Here is a 21,265-nt window from a genome sequence, read left to right as displayed (position 1 = left end):
TCAGGAAAGCAATAGGCAGCTTTTACGGTTGGACACTTACCAGAAACCTAGGCAAATAGAACTTTGGCACTAAGGAATGGTTTTTGTAGTTATTATCTTGCAGAAGCATCTGAGTATTTCTTTTCCAATTGTTGCTTTTGTGTGTGCACATGGGGGTGGGGCGCTGAGAGAGAGTCTCATGTAGACTAATCTGGCCTTGACTTGCTATGTAGCAGAGGATGACCCTCAACTTCTGATCTACTCAATTATGGCCCTGAACTTCTGATTGTCTTGCCTCTGCTTTCCAAGTTGTGGAATTACAGATATAAACGACCACCACACAAAGCTTTGTGCATGTTAGGTAAACTGTACCAACTAAGTTACATCCCCAGCCCCTGAAGATTTCATTCTTAAAAGTTGTTCTCAGCCGGGCGGTGGTGGCGCACGCCTTTAATCCCAGCACTCGGGAGGCAGAGCCAGGTGGATCTCTGTGAGTTCGAGGCCAGCCTGGGCTACCAAGTGAGTTCCAGGAAAGGTGCAAAGCTACACAGAGAAACCCTGTCTTGAAAAACCAAAAAAAAAAAAAAAAAGTTGTTCTCATTAACAACTATATCAGCTGTGAGGTATGGTCTTTGATGAGTTATGAAGTTAAAGGATCTTAAGCAACTGGGTGATAGTGGAGAATGGAAGATAGAGCCTGAAATAATGTATAATAAATCACTACAAATGTAGAATTGTAAGATAGTATATCTCAAGTCATAAAAATTAGGGGGCTGGGTAAAGCTGGAGAGACTTATATTACTAATATCTCCATCAAGAAGTAGTGTAAAGAAGGTAAAGATACAACCTTATTGAAATGTCCTAATAGTAGTCCCCACTGACATACCTGGCCTCTTGCCCTCCTTGGGTGAGGCAGGCTAGCTATATAGCACCCCTCACAGTGGACAGAATGTGACATGGGACCATCAAGTTCAATATTTCAGCCTGCCTGGAGCAAACTACCTATGTGGCAGATTATAATTAGAAACAGCAATGAGTGTTGAAAAACAGCCTACAGTGTACTACACATGTGTGTATGTATCTGTGTGCATGTACCAGTAATAACAGCAATTGCAAGGGTTAAAAGAATAAAAATAACATAGAATTAACTCCATGTACACTAAAGCCAACCATTTAATGAGATTTGTGATGGTAAGGACCATGTCACTGCCTTCCCTTATGTATTTAGTGACTAGAGCAGTGGATTGGCTAAGCTGGGGGTAAAAGAATTGTTTGCACTGCAGAATGGAATCCTTATGAGAAGAATTAGCTAGAACTTAATGCTTGCCTAGTATGTTTTCAGGTGTTGCTCCAATCAGCTCAATTTCAATCCATGACAACTCTATGGAACAGATCTGATTTGCGCTTCACTGCTTATCAAAGGTTTCTTTCATGGTCATACCTTTCAAATATTTCTTGAAAGAAGACTTTCTTCTCCATTTCTTTTTACTAAAATCCTAGACCTAGGTGGTACATTTTGATCTGACAGCCTTACCTCCATCTTGCTTCCCATCATCATTAATGCATGGAACCTGGTATTCTTCAGTGATATGTCACCTCATTAAAGAGAAACTCCAAGACCCTCCTTTTAAAGAATAGAGTAGAAGGTCCTTGCCTTGCCTTTTTCTCAGCTTTCCAACTAATTTTTTAAAGTTAAAGTTCTTACTACATTCAGATTTGCTTGGGCATTTTTTAAAATATCACCTTCCTACTCCAAGATCCCATCCAAGGTACCACATGGCATTTGGTCATTAAATCTCCTGGTCTCCTTTTGGTTGTGACAGTTTCTCATCCACTACTTGTTTTTGATGACCTTGGCAATTTTGAGCAATGCTGATCAGAAAGTTTGCAGGGTACCCTTCAGTTGAGATTTCTTTGGCTTTTTCTCCAGACAAAGGTGATATGTTTGGGGTAAATGGCCAGGGAGGTAAAGTGCCCTTCTTAGCACAAATCTCAAGGATATATAATAGCAACAAGGCTTGTAGTATCTTCCATGTTCTCTACTTTTCAGCTACTCTCTTCTTCCCCTACTTTCTGCACCATACTCTTTATAAGAAGCTACAACATACAGCCCACAGTCAAAGCTAGGTTGGGATGAAGATCTGGGGATGGTGTGACTAAGTTCTACCACTTTGAAGGGATGTATCTATAACACTTTCTACAATCTGGCCACTGAAATGTGTCTCTCATTTATTTCTTCATTAAATCATCTATGTATGGGCTCAGGAATATTTATTTTATACTCTATATGATAATCTAATAGAAAGTTATTTATTTTGTTATGTTTCAGCCACTTATGGGCTCTGTCTATGGTGAGAACTTCCAGGTTGGCTTTTGGGTTACTTTGACATGTCTTGTATCTTTATGGTTGTCTGTCTTTTGAGCATTTCCTTACTTTCTGATATTAAAAGATGCTCCATCTTCATGTAAGTTTCCTGTTCCAGCCCTAGAATAAGGGGCACTGGTTCTTTTTTTTTTAATCAGAGAATGCTATAAGAAATTATGATCTAGTAATTTTAGTTCAGTTTAATCATTCTTAATTTAAATTTAATGCACACATGTAGCTAACAACTACCATACTAGAAAGGATAACTCTGTATCCTAACTGCCATCCTCACACAACATTAAAATCCTGCTTTGTGCACCATATTGGTGAATCTCATTCCTTTGGGTAGTATGTTAGACTGGTTATACAACAAAGAATCACTTACCCAATAATGAAGCAGGAAACAGCCGTCCCCAAAAAGGCATAGGCCAGAATCGATCCAAGATTTCTGAAAAAGTGTCTCTGAATGAAACAATAAATAGGGATTATAGTAATTCTTGTCAGCAAGCCAAAAAAAATCAAACATATAAACAAAAACTTCACATTAAAAGACTCTAAAACCTAGTATGCTATACTGTTTATATATCTAGTAATATCAGTAGTCAATCACAAATAATGCTATTCAGCCTTAAACGTCATGATTTTAAAATATCCTCTGCACTGTCAATCACTGAGCAAGTTACCAAGAACCTGATACATTTCAAACAAAACAATTCTGGCTAATTATAATTAACTGTATTAAGTGTATGTATATGCACACACATGCACACACACACACACACACACACACACACACACACACACACACACACATATATATATATATATATATATATATATATATATATATATATATATTTCCTGCTCTAGTGGAATCTTAGAAGATCATTTAAGATGTAAGCCTGAAACAAATAAATGGGAAAGTGTCATCTGAGAAACTTTCTACTTAATTTGATTCCTAAATACATGTTCATGGGACTTGAGATATTTCCTTATATTCATCTGGCTTACTCTTCAGAGCCTGAAAAAGACAGACAATAGAGATGGGAATGGAGAAATGAGAATGGCAATGAATTCAATTCAAGATGATCAAGTTTGTACAGAAAAAGCTTACAACCAATGTTAAAATGTAGTGATTATTCAGAAAGTTGCAAGACTACAATATCCCTTTGATGGGGTTCTGCATATTCAAAAGCTACCTTCAAAATGAACACCACAAACACATATGCACATAAACTCACTTCTTACAGGTCCATAGGGTCTCCTGATGTGGGTGGAGGAAGGTTATGCCTGTTCTTAAGATCTTTTACCAACAGGCAAAAGCAATTCCTATTTGAGATTCAGAACTACTTAATAAAAAACAGACAAGCAAAATCCTCCAAACACCCTAATTAAACAAGGATCATCAAAACCTTAGCCACTATTTTTAAAGGTAACAAAGACCCAGAATGCCAGCTGAGCAACATCAGGAAAAGAGAGCACAGTGGCACCGGGCCATATGAGCAAAGGACTGCAGCTGTCATCTGCCCTGTGTCTCAAAGGGTCCAAGATCCTGTTTCTCATCTTTCCACAATGCTTGCCCCTCTGAGGCTCAGATGTCAAAAAGAATATTTACTGCTCATAAATGACTTGCTCAGTAAGTGAACTACTCAGAAGAGAATCCTTCAAGGGCATGTCATGCCAACAGTCACCACATGAAGATGCTGCCTGAACAGAGCATGAACATATTATACTTGACTCTGTCTTAAGTCTTTTTTTTTAAGCTATTGCATTTATACAGCAAGATTTGGGGGTAGAGGTTAGATTTCAAAAATAACAACTGTAATTCCCATTAAACCACCATTAAAGAGGCTGGTAAGATAGCTCAGTAGGTTTTGGCACTTTTCACCATCCTGATGACCCAAGTTCAATCTCTGAGACCTCCACTGTGGAAGGAGAGAACTGATACCATCACCCTCCCTACAAGTTGTCCTCTGACTTCTACTTCTACATCACAGCATGCATGCATTTACATACACACGTGCAGGCATCCAAAGTAAATAAAAGTATAATGATTTTTTTCTTTTGGTTTTTCCGAGACTGGATTTCTCTGTGTAACAGCCTTGGCTGTCCTGAAAATAGCTCTGTAGACCAGGCTGGCCTTGAACTCACAGAGATCCACCTGCCTCTTCCTCCCAAGTGCTGGGATTAAAGGCATGCGCCACCACCACCACCACCAAGCTATAATGATTTTTTTAAGTTCCATTAAGGGCTTATATGAGGAAATGCTAGGACCAATGCCATTCAGATGACATATCCATATATAAATTGCAATCTCACATACACACTTGTGTTTTGTACTCAGTGTTGGAACATGGTCTAAGAATGGAGCTGTGTGAAAAGAATTCTGAGAGCTTGTGAGATAACTCCAAGAAAACAGGACAAGAGTCTTGTGACCTCTGTTCCTTCTAAACATTGGTTTGTTCTTGGAATGTGCTTTTGTGCCCCTCCCAGGTGTAGTAAACAGGAGTGGGTTTACTTCAGATTATCCATTATCTTACTTTTGTTATTCAAAAAAATTTTTCCAAGCATGGCCTATCCTTGAATTTGTATATAGCTTGAAGTCATGTAAACTTTGCTCATGTGACCTTGCTTAACTGTCTTAGTTAAGGTTACTATTGCTGCAATGAAACACCATGAGCAAAGTAAATTGGAGAGGAAAGGGTTTACTTTGCTCACTGTTCCATATAACAGTTCATCATTAAAAGCAGTTAGGGCAGAAATTCATACAGGGCAAGAACCTGGAGGTAGGAGCTGATGCAGAGGCCATGGAGGGGTGCTGCTTACTGGTTTGCTTCCCCTGGCTTGCTCTGTTTGCTTTCTTATAGAGTCCAGGACCACCAGTCCAGGGGTGGCCCCTCCCACAATGGACTGGGCCCTCCCAGTATTGATCACTACTTTAGAAAATGCCTTATGCTGGATCTTATGGAGGCATTTTCTTAATCAAGGTTATCTCCTTTTAGATAACTCTAGCTTGTGTCAAGTTAGCATAATATTATCCAGCAGGTTAACCCTCAGAACATAAATTATCTGATGCTCTAATAAAGTTGGCTGTTGCATGAGACTTTAGTCTGTCTCATTTTTAGGCTCCATTCTCCCAGGTTCACACTGCCAACTAGAGTAGGAACACTCAGCTTTCCTATGGGCAATTATTCCCAGGGCTAATAGAAACACTGATTAGATGAATTGACATTTATAATATTAGCTAAAGCACAAAAATCAGAAATGTAAATCTACAAAAATGCATTCATAATATATTACAGAATCTCAATCTTTCCTCTCTCCACCACACACAAATTGTTCATTTCTTATTCAAACCTACTGAACTAAATTTTTATTTTGAAAAGATATGCCACTTGGCTTGCATATTATATAAGCACTTAAACGCACATTTCATAATACACAAAGTATTTTCATAAATACAAGCTCATCCAATTCTCACAGCAACCCAGTGGGGTTTCATTCTAATTTGTTTGTTTGTTTGTTTGTTTGTTTTGGCCATACTGGAGATTGACTTGGGATCTTGTGAATGTTAGATAAGTGCTTTACCAATGAGCTAAATTATTAGTTGCTGTTTTGTTCTTTAGACAGGGGGATTCACCCTGTAGCCCAGGCTGGCATTAAACTAGTAGAAGTCCCTTGCTTTAGCCTCCCCAGTGCTGGGATTATAGGCATGAGCTGCCATATCCAGCTCTTGAGCCATCTTACATGAGAAAAATCTAAGGTTCTATGACATGGTTTACAAAACTATGACCAGGAACTGGAGACCCAGTCTCTGGACTTCAGGTGCATGACTTTCTCAATTTCCACCACTCTGCTTTGTGAAGAAAAGGGAAGGACATGAGTTACTGAATTAAACACTAGACCTTTCTTCCTATTTTTTATGTGTCTACAATATAGTCATGATTGGTCCCTACTCTTCTCTCTCAGGCACAGAATGACAAGCAGAGGGAACAAAAGGAGATAGTGGCATGCCCAAGTAAAGCCTTCAAGAATCTAAGCCCAGAACAGACCAGAATGAGGTTCACTTTTGGAGAAATCCATTGGACATCCCAGTTAGTAATGTACCATTCTCAACCTTACATTCCTCTGCTGGGGAAGCAATTTTCTCCCAAGCCCATCATCTGTGGTGTGTGTGTGTGTGTGTGTGTGTGTGTGTGTGTGTGTGTGTGTGTGTGTATGTGTGTATGTGTGTGCATGTGTGCATATATGTGTGTGAGATGGTCACAAAAAAGTTGTCTAGATGATTTTCCCAATACAAGTGCCCTATAAACACAAACAGTGGCACAAAATCAAGGGCAAATCCAATAGTAACTTTTTCAAGGTAGAAAAAAGATGAGTGTCTGCAGAGGTGTACAGAACATACATGTATCAAATGATCCAAATGTATCTACTCATATACCATCAATTAAATGGTAAAAGATTTATTACCCATTTAATCAACAATAGATACAATCAAAGATGGCAAGCACAATATCAACCACTTACCTGATGACTTTATAAGGACTGTTTAAGAAAGAAAAACACTAATGGTTGGTAACACAGAAGACTATAGTGTCAAAAACAAGTTAAAATAGTAACAGACAAAGCTTATTTGGGTTTCTTTTAAGAAAACAGAGCTGATGAAGGGAAGGTTCTTCCAAAATGTTTTCAACCATTAGAGAGGCTTTCATAAACTATGATTTGCTTTCATTTTAAAGCAACTATGACTTTGATTGTATGTTAAGATTAGTTATTTAAAATGAATTATTCATCACCCATTTGATCCAAAGAAAAATTCCCAAATTTTCCGCTGAGGGTAAAAATGATATTATACCTATAATAACCATTTCCTATTTATTATGGGTCAATAAATGATGCAAAGATTCAGATTACTTTGACAACTGTATAAACAATTTGGAAAATGTGTATGTTTGGGATGTTTTAGATAGAAAACCTGCATCTAGAGGCAATGTAGCACAAAGGAGCAACCCTGGACCTGGAGTTCAACAGAGAAGACCTAGCTTTGATTTAGTTTTATATAGACTGCATACCCTCACCTACAGCACTAATCATTCTGAGTGTTTTCAACATCAATGAATTGCAGGACCTTCCTACATTCTGAAATGTGTGTGTAGAATCAGAGAGCCTCCTGTTCCTCAGGTATCCAGCAGCCCAGCCCTCTGATGTTCCTCTATTGTCCCAGGAGTGATGCAGTAATGAGGGCTCACTTGATCTATGAAAGGAACACTTGTTTGACCTTGACTTTGACCTTAGTCCTTTTGTACTAGGCATATAACTGTTCTTGTTCCTCCAGTCTCCATACTGTGAATGAATGAGGCAGCCCTTGTCCTGCACAGCAGTTTCTAGGATCTCTCCATTTCAGCCTCCTTACCTCTGACTGACTAGACTGGTAGCTAAAAGGCCACTGTCTCTATCTTCAATTCATGAAGTACTTATGGAGTACCATTACTAAGAGCTAAACTTCATACTCTAATATGTTTGCCAGGGACTTTGAATCATAAACTAATTGTTGAATCATGAGTTAACTCCTGTGTCTATGTTCAACCATCATTATTTTCTTATAGTTTCCATGAAAATTCATATAGATATATAAACAGAAATAAGTATGTTGAGTCACTGTACCTAGCTGATGCTCCATAAATGGTTTAAAACCAAGGAGTGGCTTTGACAGAAAATCTAGTCTGTTGGGCAGGCATCCTCTCCTAAAGGGAATTGAAAAGTGTTCTGTCTTCTATTTTCTGAAAGAATTTCTGCAGGGATGATTTTATTTCCTCCTTAAATGCTTGGTAGAGTTCACTAATAAAGCCATGTAAGGTTTGTAGTAGGTTTTTAATTCTTAATTCAGTTTTTTGTTTAATATAGAGCTGTCTAGGTTTTCTATATTATCTCGTCAGTTTTATTTATTTGTGAATCTGCCCATGTCACTTGTCAAATTTACTAGTACAAGAGCTAGGAAGACACCTTAGTCTATAAAGTGCTTCCTGATGCAAGCATGAAGACCTGGATTTGATCTGCAACATCCACATAAAACAAAAGGCTGGGGGTGGCTGGGAAGATGGATCAGGGGTAAAATCTCTTGCTTTGCTAGTACAAGCACCTGAAATTGAATCCCTAGAACACACATGAAAAATCTGGGCACAGCTGTGTGTTCCTGTAACCCTAGCATTGGAAGGCAGAAGACAAGTGGCTCATGAGATCTTGCTGGTCAGCCACCCTAGCCAAACAGTAAGTTTCTAGTTCCATGAAAAACCCTATCTCAATGCAACAAGACAGACAGCACCAGAAGAAAACATTTGACATCCTTTTCTGGCCTCTGCATGTGTGCAAACAGGTACATATACCTGCACACTCACGTGTACACACCACACACCCCACACACACGGAAAAAAAAAAGGTGGGCATGGTGGTGCACACTTGTAATCCCAGTGCTGAGGAGGTTGATAAAAGCAGATGCCTGGAATTCCCTAACCAGCCAGTCTAGCCTACTTGGAGAGTTTCAGGCCAGTAACACACCATGTCTCAAAAATAAATGAAGTGTATGGTACCTGAAGAATCACACCTGAGATTGACTTCTCCCTCCCCATACAATTTACTGGCACAAAATTGTTCTGAGTACTCCTTTATTATTGATTGAAATTCTATAGTGATACCCTCTCTTATGTTCCTAATATAGTTTTCCCAATTAATCTATCCAGAGTTTCTCCATTTAGAAGTCATTTTCTAGTTCATAAAGATGCTATGTTTACTGTCAGCCAAGATCTCTATTCTCTGTTTTCTAGTCCTGGAAGGTTTGTCTCTAGTCCTCCTTTGGAGCTGAAATAGGCTGCTGTCCTAAGAAGACCTTTGGGGAGATAATCTTCACACAATACTCCCACAATGAGAGAGGGGGGGGAGGGGGAGGGGGAAGGGGAGAGGGAGAGGGAGACGGAGAGGGAGAGGGAGAGAGAGGGAGGGGGATTGATTTACCTATGTTTTGTAAACATATTTGGTTTTTCAGATAAACAGCAGTTTGGGCTTAAGATGCCATCAAGTACAATAATCCTCAATAAGGGGGATAGTTAAGTTTTTTTTAAACTTTTTTATTTTTGGACTAACAATGGATTTACTGAAGTTGCAAAGACAGTATAGAAAGGGTTTGTGTACACTTCATCCACTTTCCCCCATTGACTGCATCATGTGTAACTATAGGAAAGTATCCAAACCCAGGAAACTGACATTGGTACAATGCCAATGTAATTTTATCACATGTGCAGATTGTATAACTACTGCCACAGTCAAGATACAGAACTGGCCTGGAGTATACCACTCATCTTGCATCTATGCAAGGCTCTGCATCCCATCCTTGGCACCACAAAAATACTGTTTAACATACAGAAATATTCCATGACTACAAAGATGTCCCTTGTGGTCTCTCTCCCCAAACTCTACTTTTCCATCATGACTAATCCAAGCAACCATGAATTTGTTCTCTAGCTATATAATTTTGTCATTTCTGTAATGCTACATAAATAAAATAATACAGCATATAACCTTGAATCTGCATTATGTGACTCAGCATAATTCCTTATAAGTCTATCCAGATTGTACATCAAACATTTTTTTCCATGTGAAAGCTGAGCATTTTTCTATGGTGTGGATTTACTACAGTTTAACCATTACCTACAGGAAGGCATTTTGGTTGTTTTTTGGTTTTGTCTTACAAATAGGATAGTATGAAGAATGAGGCATAGATTTTTGTGTGAACATAAATTTACTTTCTCTTCAAGAAATCCTCAGCAGTGAAGTAGTTAGGCCTTAAGACAAGTTTGGCTTCAGTTTTACAAGAAACTATCACTTTGCTTGCCAAAGTGGCTATACAATGTTACATTTCTACTGGTGGTATGGAAGAGGTCTAGATTTTAAAACTGGAACAAGTCCCTGATGATGAGCCACCTATGGTTTCTGAGTGGGTACAGAACACAGAAAGCTGAGTGTTTAAGGGGAAAACCAGAAAATTATCTAGGTCAATTAACACTGAGATTCTTAAGAAATCTCTTAAATTATTGGCAAAATGTTCATACCTTCTTTAAACTGTATCCAGCATGGAAAATAATTGGAGGCAGCAGAATGTTGAAAAATACTTCTGGATCAAATGTTACCTGAAAGTTTAAAAGGAAAAAAGTTAAATTTTAGCTAAAAGATAAATTGATAATATTTATTTAATATTGAAAGCCATTGACTAAAGTGCCTATTTAGAAAAGCCACTAATGTGTTAAATAATTACAGCAATGAAGCCACAATTTCCCTACTGACTGGCATGTTCTCCCTCTCCATCTCCCCCACCCCCAGCACTTCTAAATAAGATTCCAGTGTTCTGTCTTAATACATATTAAGTCACAACAGTTTGAGGCAATTTCAGAAATTCACAGAAAGCTGCTGCCAATGTTTTTCAACAGAAAATAAAAACATCTTGATTTTTATCACACATTTATGAAGGCTTAATTGCAATAAAAACGCTGTCATGAGTTTTTATTAACTTCCCAGACTATTTATGTGATCCTTTATAGATGTAATTCTACTATATTTAAGCCTCTTTTCAGTGAACAGCCTTCTGAAATATGTCATGTGGCCTAGACAAAGTTACCAATGAGGTCTGCAGCTTCCTGATCATCAACAGAAGTTCAGTAATTCTACAGAGACTGAAATCAGTTGTTGATATAAGGAACTCACACTGACATTTCTACACAGCCAATCATAGTACAGCCAAAGGAACTAAGCATTTCTAAATATGCTAACCTTTTTAGGAGGAGGAAGGGGTAGGCTAAATATTTAAAATGATTAACTGAAATAAAAGTCAATTAACCTACCCACATGAATAAATCTTTTAATACTGATTTCTTGCCTATCCCAGAAATCACCCACATGAGAGACACATAATCTTTTTTTTTCCTGAAGCATTTTTGCTGCTCCATAATCAAATGAAAAACAATGCTTGAGCCATGCATAGTGAAGAATGCCTATAATTCTAGCATTCAGGAGGCTGAGGCAGGAAGACTGTAAATTTGAGATCAGCCTGAGCTACATTTTAAGACACTATCACAAAAGAAAATAAAATGGATTTTTTTAAATTAGAAAACAATGCTTGGACTTAAATTCTAAAACAAGCCTTTCTTCCTTTGAAGATTAGGTAAGTCTTTGGCATCAGTCACTAATAAGTTTAAGCAGTCAAATATTTGCAGACTATGTGTAGAAAGCCATGAAGAACTAAGGACTGTAGTTCATAATACTGACTAAGCTAAAAGGGAAATTAATATTATTTTATAATTCATTTCTAAGCCACAGCAAGGTTAAGAGAAAACAGGGCAAGAGGGATATGCGAACATGTTTCACAATCAACAGCCCATGTCTATAGATCCTAGCCAGTTAAGACAGTCAGAAGGCTGAAGCAACAAAGGTACAATCTGGCTCTTCCTTCTCATCCTGACGCACAAGCACCCTAGAACACTGTGAGCCAAGAATGTAACTGATGTTCCAACAGCTGGAAAGGATTTCTCTCAAGGTCAAGATGAAGCCAGGGAAGCCGGGGTGGTGGTGGTGGTGGTGGCGGCGGCGGCGGCGGCGCACGCCTTTAATCCCAGCACTCGGGAGGCAGAGGCAGGCGGATCTCTGTGAGTTCAAGGCTAGCCTGGTCTACAGAGTGAGTTCCAGGACAGGCTCCAAAGCTACACAGAGAAACCCTGTCTCGGAAAAAAAAAAAAAAAGATGAAGCCAGGGAATCAACAACCTTGTCCCAGACAGCCGTGGTACCAGCTCACAGCTCACCTTCCGCAGCATGTCATTCTGCTCCACATTGTTGATCTTGCCAGGGCTGATTTCTCCTTTCAGAGTGTATTCAAAGAACTTTCCACTGACATTCACTAATAAGGTGCTAAAGGCTCTGTCTTCCTGAGTACAGCTGAGTGACTTGTCATGACCGCTGGTAGCAGGGGTTCCATACCTCAGGATCACTCCAACAATGAGCCCTGAAATAGGGTGTCACACATAAAAAGAAAAATCAGTCCTGATTTACTATACAATCATTTATGGAGGTGCAGCCATGCAGTTGGGCTAAACCTGCCCACTTTTCTGAATAACTCAGAAAAGCCATTTTCCCTTTTCTTTTTTGTTTCTCTCTTTCAGATACTGGCATGAGCCTAAGTATGCTTTCTCTGGTATTCTTTTTCACTCGAACCTACCTCCCTTTTGCCATATGGCTGCTTGTCCAACTTCCATACCTAACTCAAAAAGGCATGGCTTTCTCTCTTCCTCTTCTCAATCTACGACCTCTGGGCAGATGCTGAGATTTCCAGATTGCCTATCCTAGAGTTTTAAACATTAATAAAAATCATAGTTGAACTTTACAAAAGCCAGTCATGTGGCAGAACAGAAAGTATAGAAGTGATAACCCTGATGATTTAAGTCCCTCAGTCACTGGAAGGATTAAAGAGAACAGTGGTTAATATGGCCCCATGAACAGACTTAATACCTGCTTGTGTTTCATGTCTCATTTCTCAGGCTTTTAGTAGAGAAGTATGAGGTGGAGAAAAAACGTGACATTTTCTGCCCTGAACAGAATAAGAAAGAACTACTAAGCCTTTGTTTTTCCCCAGAGCATCCCTCAAACCAGTCCTGCTGCCATCTGCTAGGGAGGACCAAGCCACTGGAATTTTTAGTTGCTATAAATGTAACATGCTTTGCCACACACCAGAGGAAAAAGAGGGAAAAGAAATAGTTTTTCTTAGGTCATTCCAAGCACTGAGGATCATGGAGAAAGTAATTATACCCACTGGGAGGCTAAATGTTGCAGTGTAAGCTTAAGTAGTCATGATTCAGGGGCCAGGGAGCTGCTTTTTGAGTCTACACATTTAAAACAGTGTTCTTAATAATCTCATTCTGACCAACTGTGAAACAACCTTAAAACCTTAAAGGAATAAGAAGAGTCAGACTTAATTTTAAAAAGCATGTTTATCATTATCAAAAAGTTATCTAAAGAAAATGAAGAAGTCCATAATGCAAATGCTTCAAGTTATCTGGAAAACAGGCAAAAGACAAGTACTTCTTCATTGTTAATCTTCTAGCCAGGTCTTATGGATGAATTTCCATTTGTTTCTTCACATCCAGTGCCAAATCAGATGATGGAAGAGACGGCCAGCCAGAATTTGCTCAGCTCTGCTCTGCTCAGCCTTGGGAACATGCTCCTCAGCTGGCACTATCATGCTATCTTGGTTCAGGCCTTCTGAGTATCTGCTGGTCACATCTTTTTATTTTCCTGATCTTCATTGCTGCTCCGGCAAAAAAGGTCTGATAACATTATCAGTCTCTATCAACTCTCTCTCATAGCAGGCTGTGAGAACCCTGATAAACATCTAGGGGTCCTCTGCATGAGCCAGGAAGTAAGTCATGTGTAGAGTTGGTCCTAGTGCTTCCTAGTCGGTCCTAGGGGCAGTGAACAATCCCTTTGCAGTGGAACTCTGTCCTCCAGGTGTGATATGGATATTGCCAACTTGACATCAGAGCAGCTGTGATTACTCATACAAGACCCTCACAAGATTAGGCCAACAAACACATCCTTGTGGAAGCTGCTCCCCCACCAGGATATCTATAATAATTTTGGGGGGTGGGGCACTCTTCTTCAGTGGTGCAGCTGTCTCTAAGTTGTCCATGCTCGTATAGGTAACCCTTTCATTTATGATCCTATAAATAACCCCCAATTAAACTCACTGGTTTACTAAGCTACACCAGTAGAATTGTTTCTTTGGCCCGTTACCAGAGCCCTATCTAAGGTGAAGAAAAGTCACATAGCCCCATTTACATTATTTTGCTCCTTCTTCTGATGACTGTGTGCAAGGTCCCATGCCACAGATAATCTCTCTTATGGTTACAATGTGCTATGCATTTAGATCCCACCATTAGAACTCCACCAGGGCCTGCATCTTTGCTGCCTGTGCACCCTTTCTCTAACAATGCAGAACTCCACAAATGTTCTATCCTCTTTGTTGCAAGGATGTTCCTTGGGGGTTATTCTTCTCTGTGACAATCTAGTCAACAAGTTACATCTATTGGTATCCTGTGAATGAAACCATATATGTCTATCTCTCTGTGTGTGTGTGTGTGTGTCTGTGTGTCTGTGTGTCTGTGGGTGTCTGTGTGAATGCAGGGGTATGCATGGAGATCAGGGAACAACTTCAGGTATCAGTCCTTGCCTTCTACTTTATCTGAGATGAGACCTCTCTTTTTGTTGCTGCATTCACCAGGCTAGCTGGCCTGTAAGGTTCTGGGAAATTTGTTGTCTCCCCCTCTCATCTCCAGAAGCACTAGGATTACAGATATACCACCACAATCAGCTTTTATGTGGATTCTGGGGATTTGAACTCAGATCCTCACACTTGCTTTGCCCACTGAGCCACCTCCCCAGAACCATATACCTCTTATATGGAACCATCTTGTTGTTTGCAAACTTTCATTACAGTGACATTTTTGTGCCCATTGTGCCATGCTGAGTGCCTCAATCATGTTGCTCATGGTTGAGGTCATGTTGAAAATGACTAAGATCAGCTATGGCAACAGCACTTCCTTCCAAGGCTGCTGGTAGCACTGGGGGCAGGAGGTGGGGACTGCTTGGTGCTCTCAGGGCTTTACTGTCCAGATCTTTATATGTCTTTTAGCCTCATTTCAGTCCTTGATCTGAGAGTTATGTTCTGATGAAGTTTTACTTGAGAAAGCAGTTCCACAGCTCTTGAGCATGTGTCATGATACACAATGATCTATACTGCCTTAAAAAAGTGACCTGTCACAGTTTATATTAAACATGTTCATAAACAAAAACCAAAACACAGTATTTACAGAAACTGCTTACATTAAAACTTGCTTTACATTACTGTTTCTTGACTTCATTAATCTCATTAGCTGAGCTAATGAAGAAAGTAAGCTGCACTCTCCTAGGTCCTCACAATGAATACTGACAAAGGAAGAGGTCTACGGTCTGGAGAGATGGCCAAGTGATTAAGAGCACATTCTACTCTTCCAGAGGATCCAAGGTCTACTCCCAAAACTCATATTGTCTTCAGGCAGCTCACAACACAACTTCAGCCCCAGGGTATTCAGTGGCCTCTTCTGGTCTCCACAAGTACTTACGCCTCTCTCTCTCTCTCTCTCTCTCTCTCTCTCTCTCTCTCTCTCCCCCCCCTCCCTCCCTCCCTCTCTCTCTCTCATATATATACACATATATATGTGTGTGTGTGTGTGTGTGTGTGTGTGTGTGTGTGTGTGTGTGTAAAATAAACCTTTTAAAAAAGAGGCATACAGTTTTATACAAATTCTTTAATTCCAGGAAATGTCTAGATTCATTAGCAGATGCTGCATGTTGGTGTTTAAATTTAGAAAATCTTACTTTCTCTGCTCTGGGCCCAATGCACCCATATGAACAAAGGAAAACAGTAAAAGAAATGATGTTATTTTTAAACATAGCAGCATAAACAACCACAGCAAACGTAAATGGTTAGCCCCATCCTGGGAGTTTGACCTAACCAAGCCCCACAGTACACTGCTAACTCATGCTACACTCTGAGTAACTCTCAGTTTAGATTTCTATTTACCACCATCACACTCTATGCCATGATACTAAGTTCACAATGAGCATTTTCCAATTGAAGAAAGAACAGGATAACAGAACTATAGAGGACTTTTTGTTGTTGCTTTGTTTTGTGTTTGAAGAAATTATTTTTTAAAAATCTGGAGAAAACATGAACAGCCTAATTCATTTGCTGGATCAGAAGACATCCTCTGATATAAAACTGTGAAAAGACCAGAACTGCAAAGAGTTAAAACATGTAAGGGATTCTGTTTAAAGCTCAGAAAGTTCGGTACACACACACACACACACACACACACACACACACACACACACACACCAAACAATGCAGAGAGCCACAAAGGCACTGATCCGACTGGCTCAACAACACAGTGCTCCAGATTACAGAAATAATAAATACGTCTGTGGAAAAACAGCACAGTAGACACCAGCTGAGGAGAAATAGATGGTCACTGATTTCACAGGCATATGACTAACTTCAGGAAATAATTTAATTTCAACTTTTACAGAAAGCAAATATGGATAGAATTATTTTGACGTTTTATGTCGCTGAAAGCAAATGGTAAACTCAAAAGAACAAAAATTCAAGACTTTAACTTGTGGGTATGAATAAAACCTACTTCCCAACTCTATCAATGGCATACAATTGCCAGCTCTTCCAATTTTAAGATATAACCAAAGGACTGTGAACATGTATAAACAGACATATATATGGATGGATATTTAAATATGTGCTCATCTAAAATTTGGTAAAATGAGGAAGGAATATGAGCCAAGTGTGAGTGCAAATTCCAGAAGGTCATAATGATGCCAACCCCCATTAGTGCGGAGCCAGTTTCTATTTTGTGACTGAGGCTGTTGAGAGAGAATAAGTGAACAAGTAGACATGGGGAGAAGTGTAATTCTAGACAGCCATCCACCAGCTACATTATAAAAATGTCGACATTAATAAGACTTTATTAACTGGGCTGTTAATGGTGATGGTGCATGCCTTTAAACCCAGCACTTGGGAGGCAGAAGCAGGTAGATCTCCAAGTTCAATGCCAACCTGGTCTACAGAGCAAGTTCCAGGACAGGCAGGGTTACACAGAGAAACCCTGTCTTGAAAAAAAAAAGGATTTTATTAAAAGCAGGATGGGAACAAGTTCATGAATATATTGTTCTCTAGTGAATGAGAACATCCCTTATGCATGCTACTGAGGGTAAAGGATCACCAACTTGGTTTGGCAACTACCATTTAACTGTGTAGAATATAATAAGGGCTGTTCCAAGTACTAAAGCTTCATCTGACACAGTAAGAAAGCATCAAATCACAAAGCATTTGAAAATAGTGATATCCAATGTTCTTACAATGAGATGGGAAGAGACAAGGAAAATCCCAAAAAGCTAATGGGCCAGCTAATCTGGCATATATGGCAGCAAACAAGGGACCTTGCCACAGACAAGGTAGAAAGCAAAGAACCACATCCTAGATTGTCCTCTGGCATCCATGTGTATACCATGCACATGTGTCTATACTCACACACGTGTACTCTCATGTGTGTGCATGCATGCGCGCGTGCGCGCACGCGCGCGCGCACACACACACACACACACACACACACACACACACACGGAGGAGGGGAGTAGAAATAACCATAGGTTGAGAATGTGTTACCTGAAATGCTTGGGCTAGAGGTGTCTCTGATTTCAGAGTCATTTGACTGGGGATTCTTGCACAGACTTTACCAATTGAGCATCCCTAATCTGTAATCCAAAATTTACTATGTTCCAAATCCAAATCTTTTTTACTTGTCATGTCAGCACTCAAAAGATCCTAGATTTCATGTTTTCAGTTTAGGTATGCTCAACCTACATGTCAAATTCAACAAAAAAGAACCCAATGGATTCCAGCAGTAGCCATCACTTTTCAGGGTTAGGGGTGGTTGTCAAGGCTTTGGTTTTGAGAATGGATTGTTATGACTCTTTTCAATGTCGTCTTCTATTCACTCTGGTACTTATACAGCTGTACTAATCACTGATACAGGTTGGGGGAGGGGGAGTAGTAACTGAGAGTTATCACAGTCTCCTCCACTTGCCCAGAGTAAGTCTTTTTTTTTTTTTTTTTTTTTGGTTTTTCGAGACAGGGTTTCTCTGTGTAGCTTTGTGCCTTACCTGGAACTCACTTGGTAGCCCAGGCTGGCCTCGAACTCACAGAGATCCGCCTGGCTCTGCCTCCCGAGTGCTGGGATTAAAGGCGTGCGCCACCACCGCCCGGCCAGAGTAAGTCTTTTGTTACACATATCTGGGGAGATAGATGTCATCTCTAGGCTAAAAGCTATAGGCAACCATTGTACTTGCTAAGGTTCAGCAGATTTCTTTAATACATGTTCCCCAATTTGTTATTTTTCCACTTTCATAGATTTTTACATTGTTATTTTTAACAGTTTTGTCTAATTTTGTTGCCGTGGATCACCCACCCTAACAACATGCTCTATCAGGCAGCAGAAAGGAGAATTTTGTGGGCTCCACAGGAGTCCTAGGTGTGTTGCAACACTTAGGCCTCAGTCGCCATGCAAAGCAAGGTACCTCCACTATTTCCTCCTAAAATCTGGCTGTTGGAAGAAATGAGTGCATTGTGCCAAAATCCTTTGCAAAGTACCAACTGTTGCCCTGGTGCTGTTTTTCTACAAGTATTTTGGATGAATCACTTTCCTTACATTATCTCAATTGTTATAAAGATACCACATATTAGAGAATCAGGAATTTGGAAGGAGAGATGATGTGTGGGCTGGAGGAGAGTAGGGTTCTCTCTTATTGAAGTCATGCTGTCCAATAGAGGGGCCAGATGCCATAATTTATTTGCCTGCCCCCAAGCAGCTTCATGAGTGTTAATAAAAATAATATTTGTATAAGAATCTACCATTCTAAAGGGTTTTAGTCAGAGGAGAATATTGAGAATAGGCATAATTCTCTATAAATGCTGATCTTTATTTTAGAAGATTGTCCCAGGGATTTATCAAAACACATAAAAGTCAGTAATAGGGCTGGAGAGTTGGTTCAGTGGTTAAGAGCAATGACTACTCTTCCAGAGTACCTGGGTTCAATTCCCAGCACCCACATGGCAGCTCACAACTGTCTATAACTTGAGTTTCAGGGGACCTGATACCCTCACACAGACAAACATGCAGGCAAAAGTCAGTAATAAAATGATATAACCATATGATGCATCAGCATGCAGCACTGTGACATGGTAAACAAACAGAAATAAGCAACTCTACCAGTTTTCCTACAAGTAAGATTATTCTCTATAGAAGAACTAAAAGACTGTAGGGCTGTGGCGATGGTTCAGTCAGTAAAGTGCTTGCTGTGCAAGCATGAGGACCTGATTTTAGATCCCCCAACACTCATATAAAAGCCAGGTGAAACAGCAAATCTCTGTAATACCAGAACTGAGGCAGGGGAGGAGAGAAGAACAGACAGGTGGAACCTTGGAGCTCATTGGCCATACAGCCAGCCTAGCAACTAATGAGCTCCAGGTTCAGTGAGACCCTGTCTCAAATGTGGAGAGCAATTGAGAAAAACACCTGACAACCACCTCTGCTGTCTCCACATGCACCAACGTGTACATGTGCACACACCCATATGAGGAACATGTATGTATACATATACATACACCCACAGAATTAAAGACTATAAGGAAGATGGGCTGCATGAAGTCAATAATATACTATTAAAAATTCCCATTTAAGAGTTATTAGGAACACTAAGTTGGGTTGGTAGGGAGGTGGGGAAGATCTGGGAAGAGTTGGGAAAGGAGAAAGAATATGATCAAAATATATTGAAAATTAAAAAAAAATACTCAATACAAAAATATCCCATTTAAATAGTAAATAATTGTCCATTCTATTTTTAAAAGGTTTAACCTGATATAAGAGTCACACACCATTGGTTTTATTATTCAATTTATGCAAAATGTTTGGCTCACTTAAATTCAGGTGATATTTCAGAATTGCTTGAGATCTAGTTTTGGCCATCAGATCTGAAACACATCACAAACAGGGCCATAGATCCTTAACTACTTGTCCACTGAAAAGCCCTCTGCTTTTTGTTTCCTACACACCTAAGGAATAGCTATGATGTCCCTACATTCATTTTATCCAGATCTCATATCACAATTACAAGAGATAATATAAGTGTAATTATCCATCACATTTATAAAATACTGCCTTAAGCTGTGGTATTCAGAGTCACCTGGGGAATCAGCTAGAACACAGACCCCAAGGTTTTCCATATAGCTTCTGATCTTTTGGTCTGGGTTATAAGTTTGGGGTTTTTGCTTGTTTTGGTTTTTAGTCCAGTTCCTATGCACATCTAGAAATGAGAACTGTTGCTTTCCTTTGTTCTTTATTTTTTCATTTTTACATCCCAACCGCAGTTTCCCCTCCCTCCTCTTCCCACTACCTCCCACATACCTCCCCTTTTCCCCCTCCCATTCACTCCTCCTCCTCTGTTTTTCTTTAGAAAAGGGCAGGTCTCCCACAGATGTCAGCCGGCCATGGTATATCAAGTTGCATCTAATAGGAGACTAGGCACCTCTTCTCCTATTAAGACTGGACAAGGCAATCTGGTAGGACAAAAAGTCCCCAAAACAGGCAACAAAGTCAAGAGACAGCCCCTGCACACATTGTTAGGAGTCTCACAAGAAGACCAAGCTACACAACTGTAACATATATGGAGAGGGCCTAGGTAAGTCCCATGCAGGCTCCCTGGTTGTCAGTTCAGTCTCTGTGAGCCCCCATGAGCCCAGGTTAGTTGATTCTCTGGGTTTTCTTGTGGTGCCCTTGACCCCTTTGGCTCCTACAATCCTTCCTCCCTGTCTTCTGCAGAATTCCCCAGAGGTGGGATAGCCCAGAGACCTAGGATAAAAATCAAACACGACTGGCAAAAAAAAAAAAAAAAAAAAATCAATGAAATGATTCCTAATGATATACTGCTATACTCATAGATTGGTGCCTTGTCCAACTGTCATCAGAGAGGCTTCACCCAGCAACTGATGGAAACAGATGCAGAGACCCACACCCAAACACTAGGTAGACCTTGGAGAATAGCTCTTTTCTAATCCTTTTACCATGAGATTACACCCTTGGTATCATGAGGGATTGATTCCAGGACATGGCTACAGATACCAAAATCTCAGAGTACTCAAATTCCTTATATAAAATGGTAGTTCCCAAATGGAAACAATTCAAATGCCCACCACTGATGGAATGAATATGCAAAATATGGTA

At 39.8% G+C, this 21,265-nt stretch overlaps 1 protein-coding gene across 1 annotated transcript in view; it reads right to left on the bottom strand.

Annotated features, from left to right (window-relative positions):
• The window catches only part of Slc9a7 (solute carrier family 9 member A7), a 172,348-nt gene that overhangs the window by 69,832 nt on the left and 81,251 nt on the right, over positions 1-21,265 (bottom strand). The window contains exons 2-4 of the mRNA XM_059250629.1: positions 12,188-12,387; positions 10,447-10,524; positions 2,730-2,806 (exon numbers count right to left, since the gene is read on the bottom strand). Of these exons, the coding sequence (XP_059106612.1) occupies positions 2,730-2,806; positions 10,447-10,524; positions 12,188-12,387 (355 nt within the window). The remainder of the gene's footprint in view (positions 1-2,729; positions 2,807-10,446; positions 10,525-12,187; positions 12,388-21,265) is intronic.

Source organism: Peromyscus eremicus, chromosome X (assembly GCF_949786415.1).
Source record: "Peromyscus eremicus chromosome X, PerEre_H2_v1, whole genome shotgun sequence".
NCBI classification, from domain to species: Eukaryota; Metazoa; Chordata; class Mammalia; order Rodentia; family Cricetidae; genus Peromyscus; species Peromyscus eremicus.
This window is presented reverse-complemented; position numbering and strand designations above follow the sequence as displayed.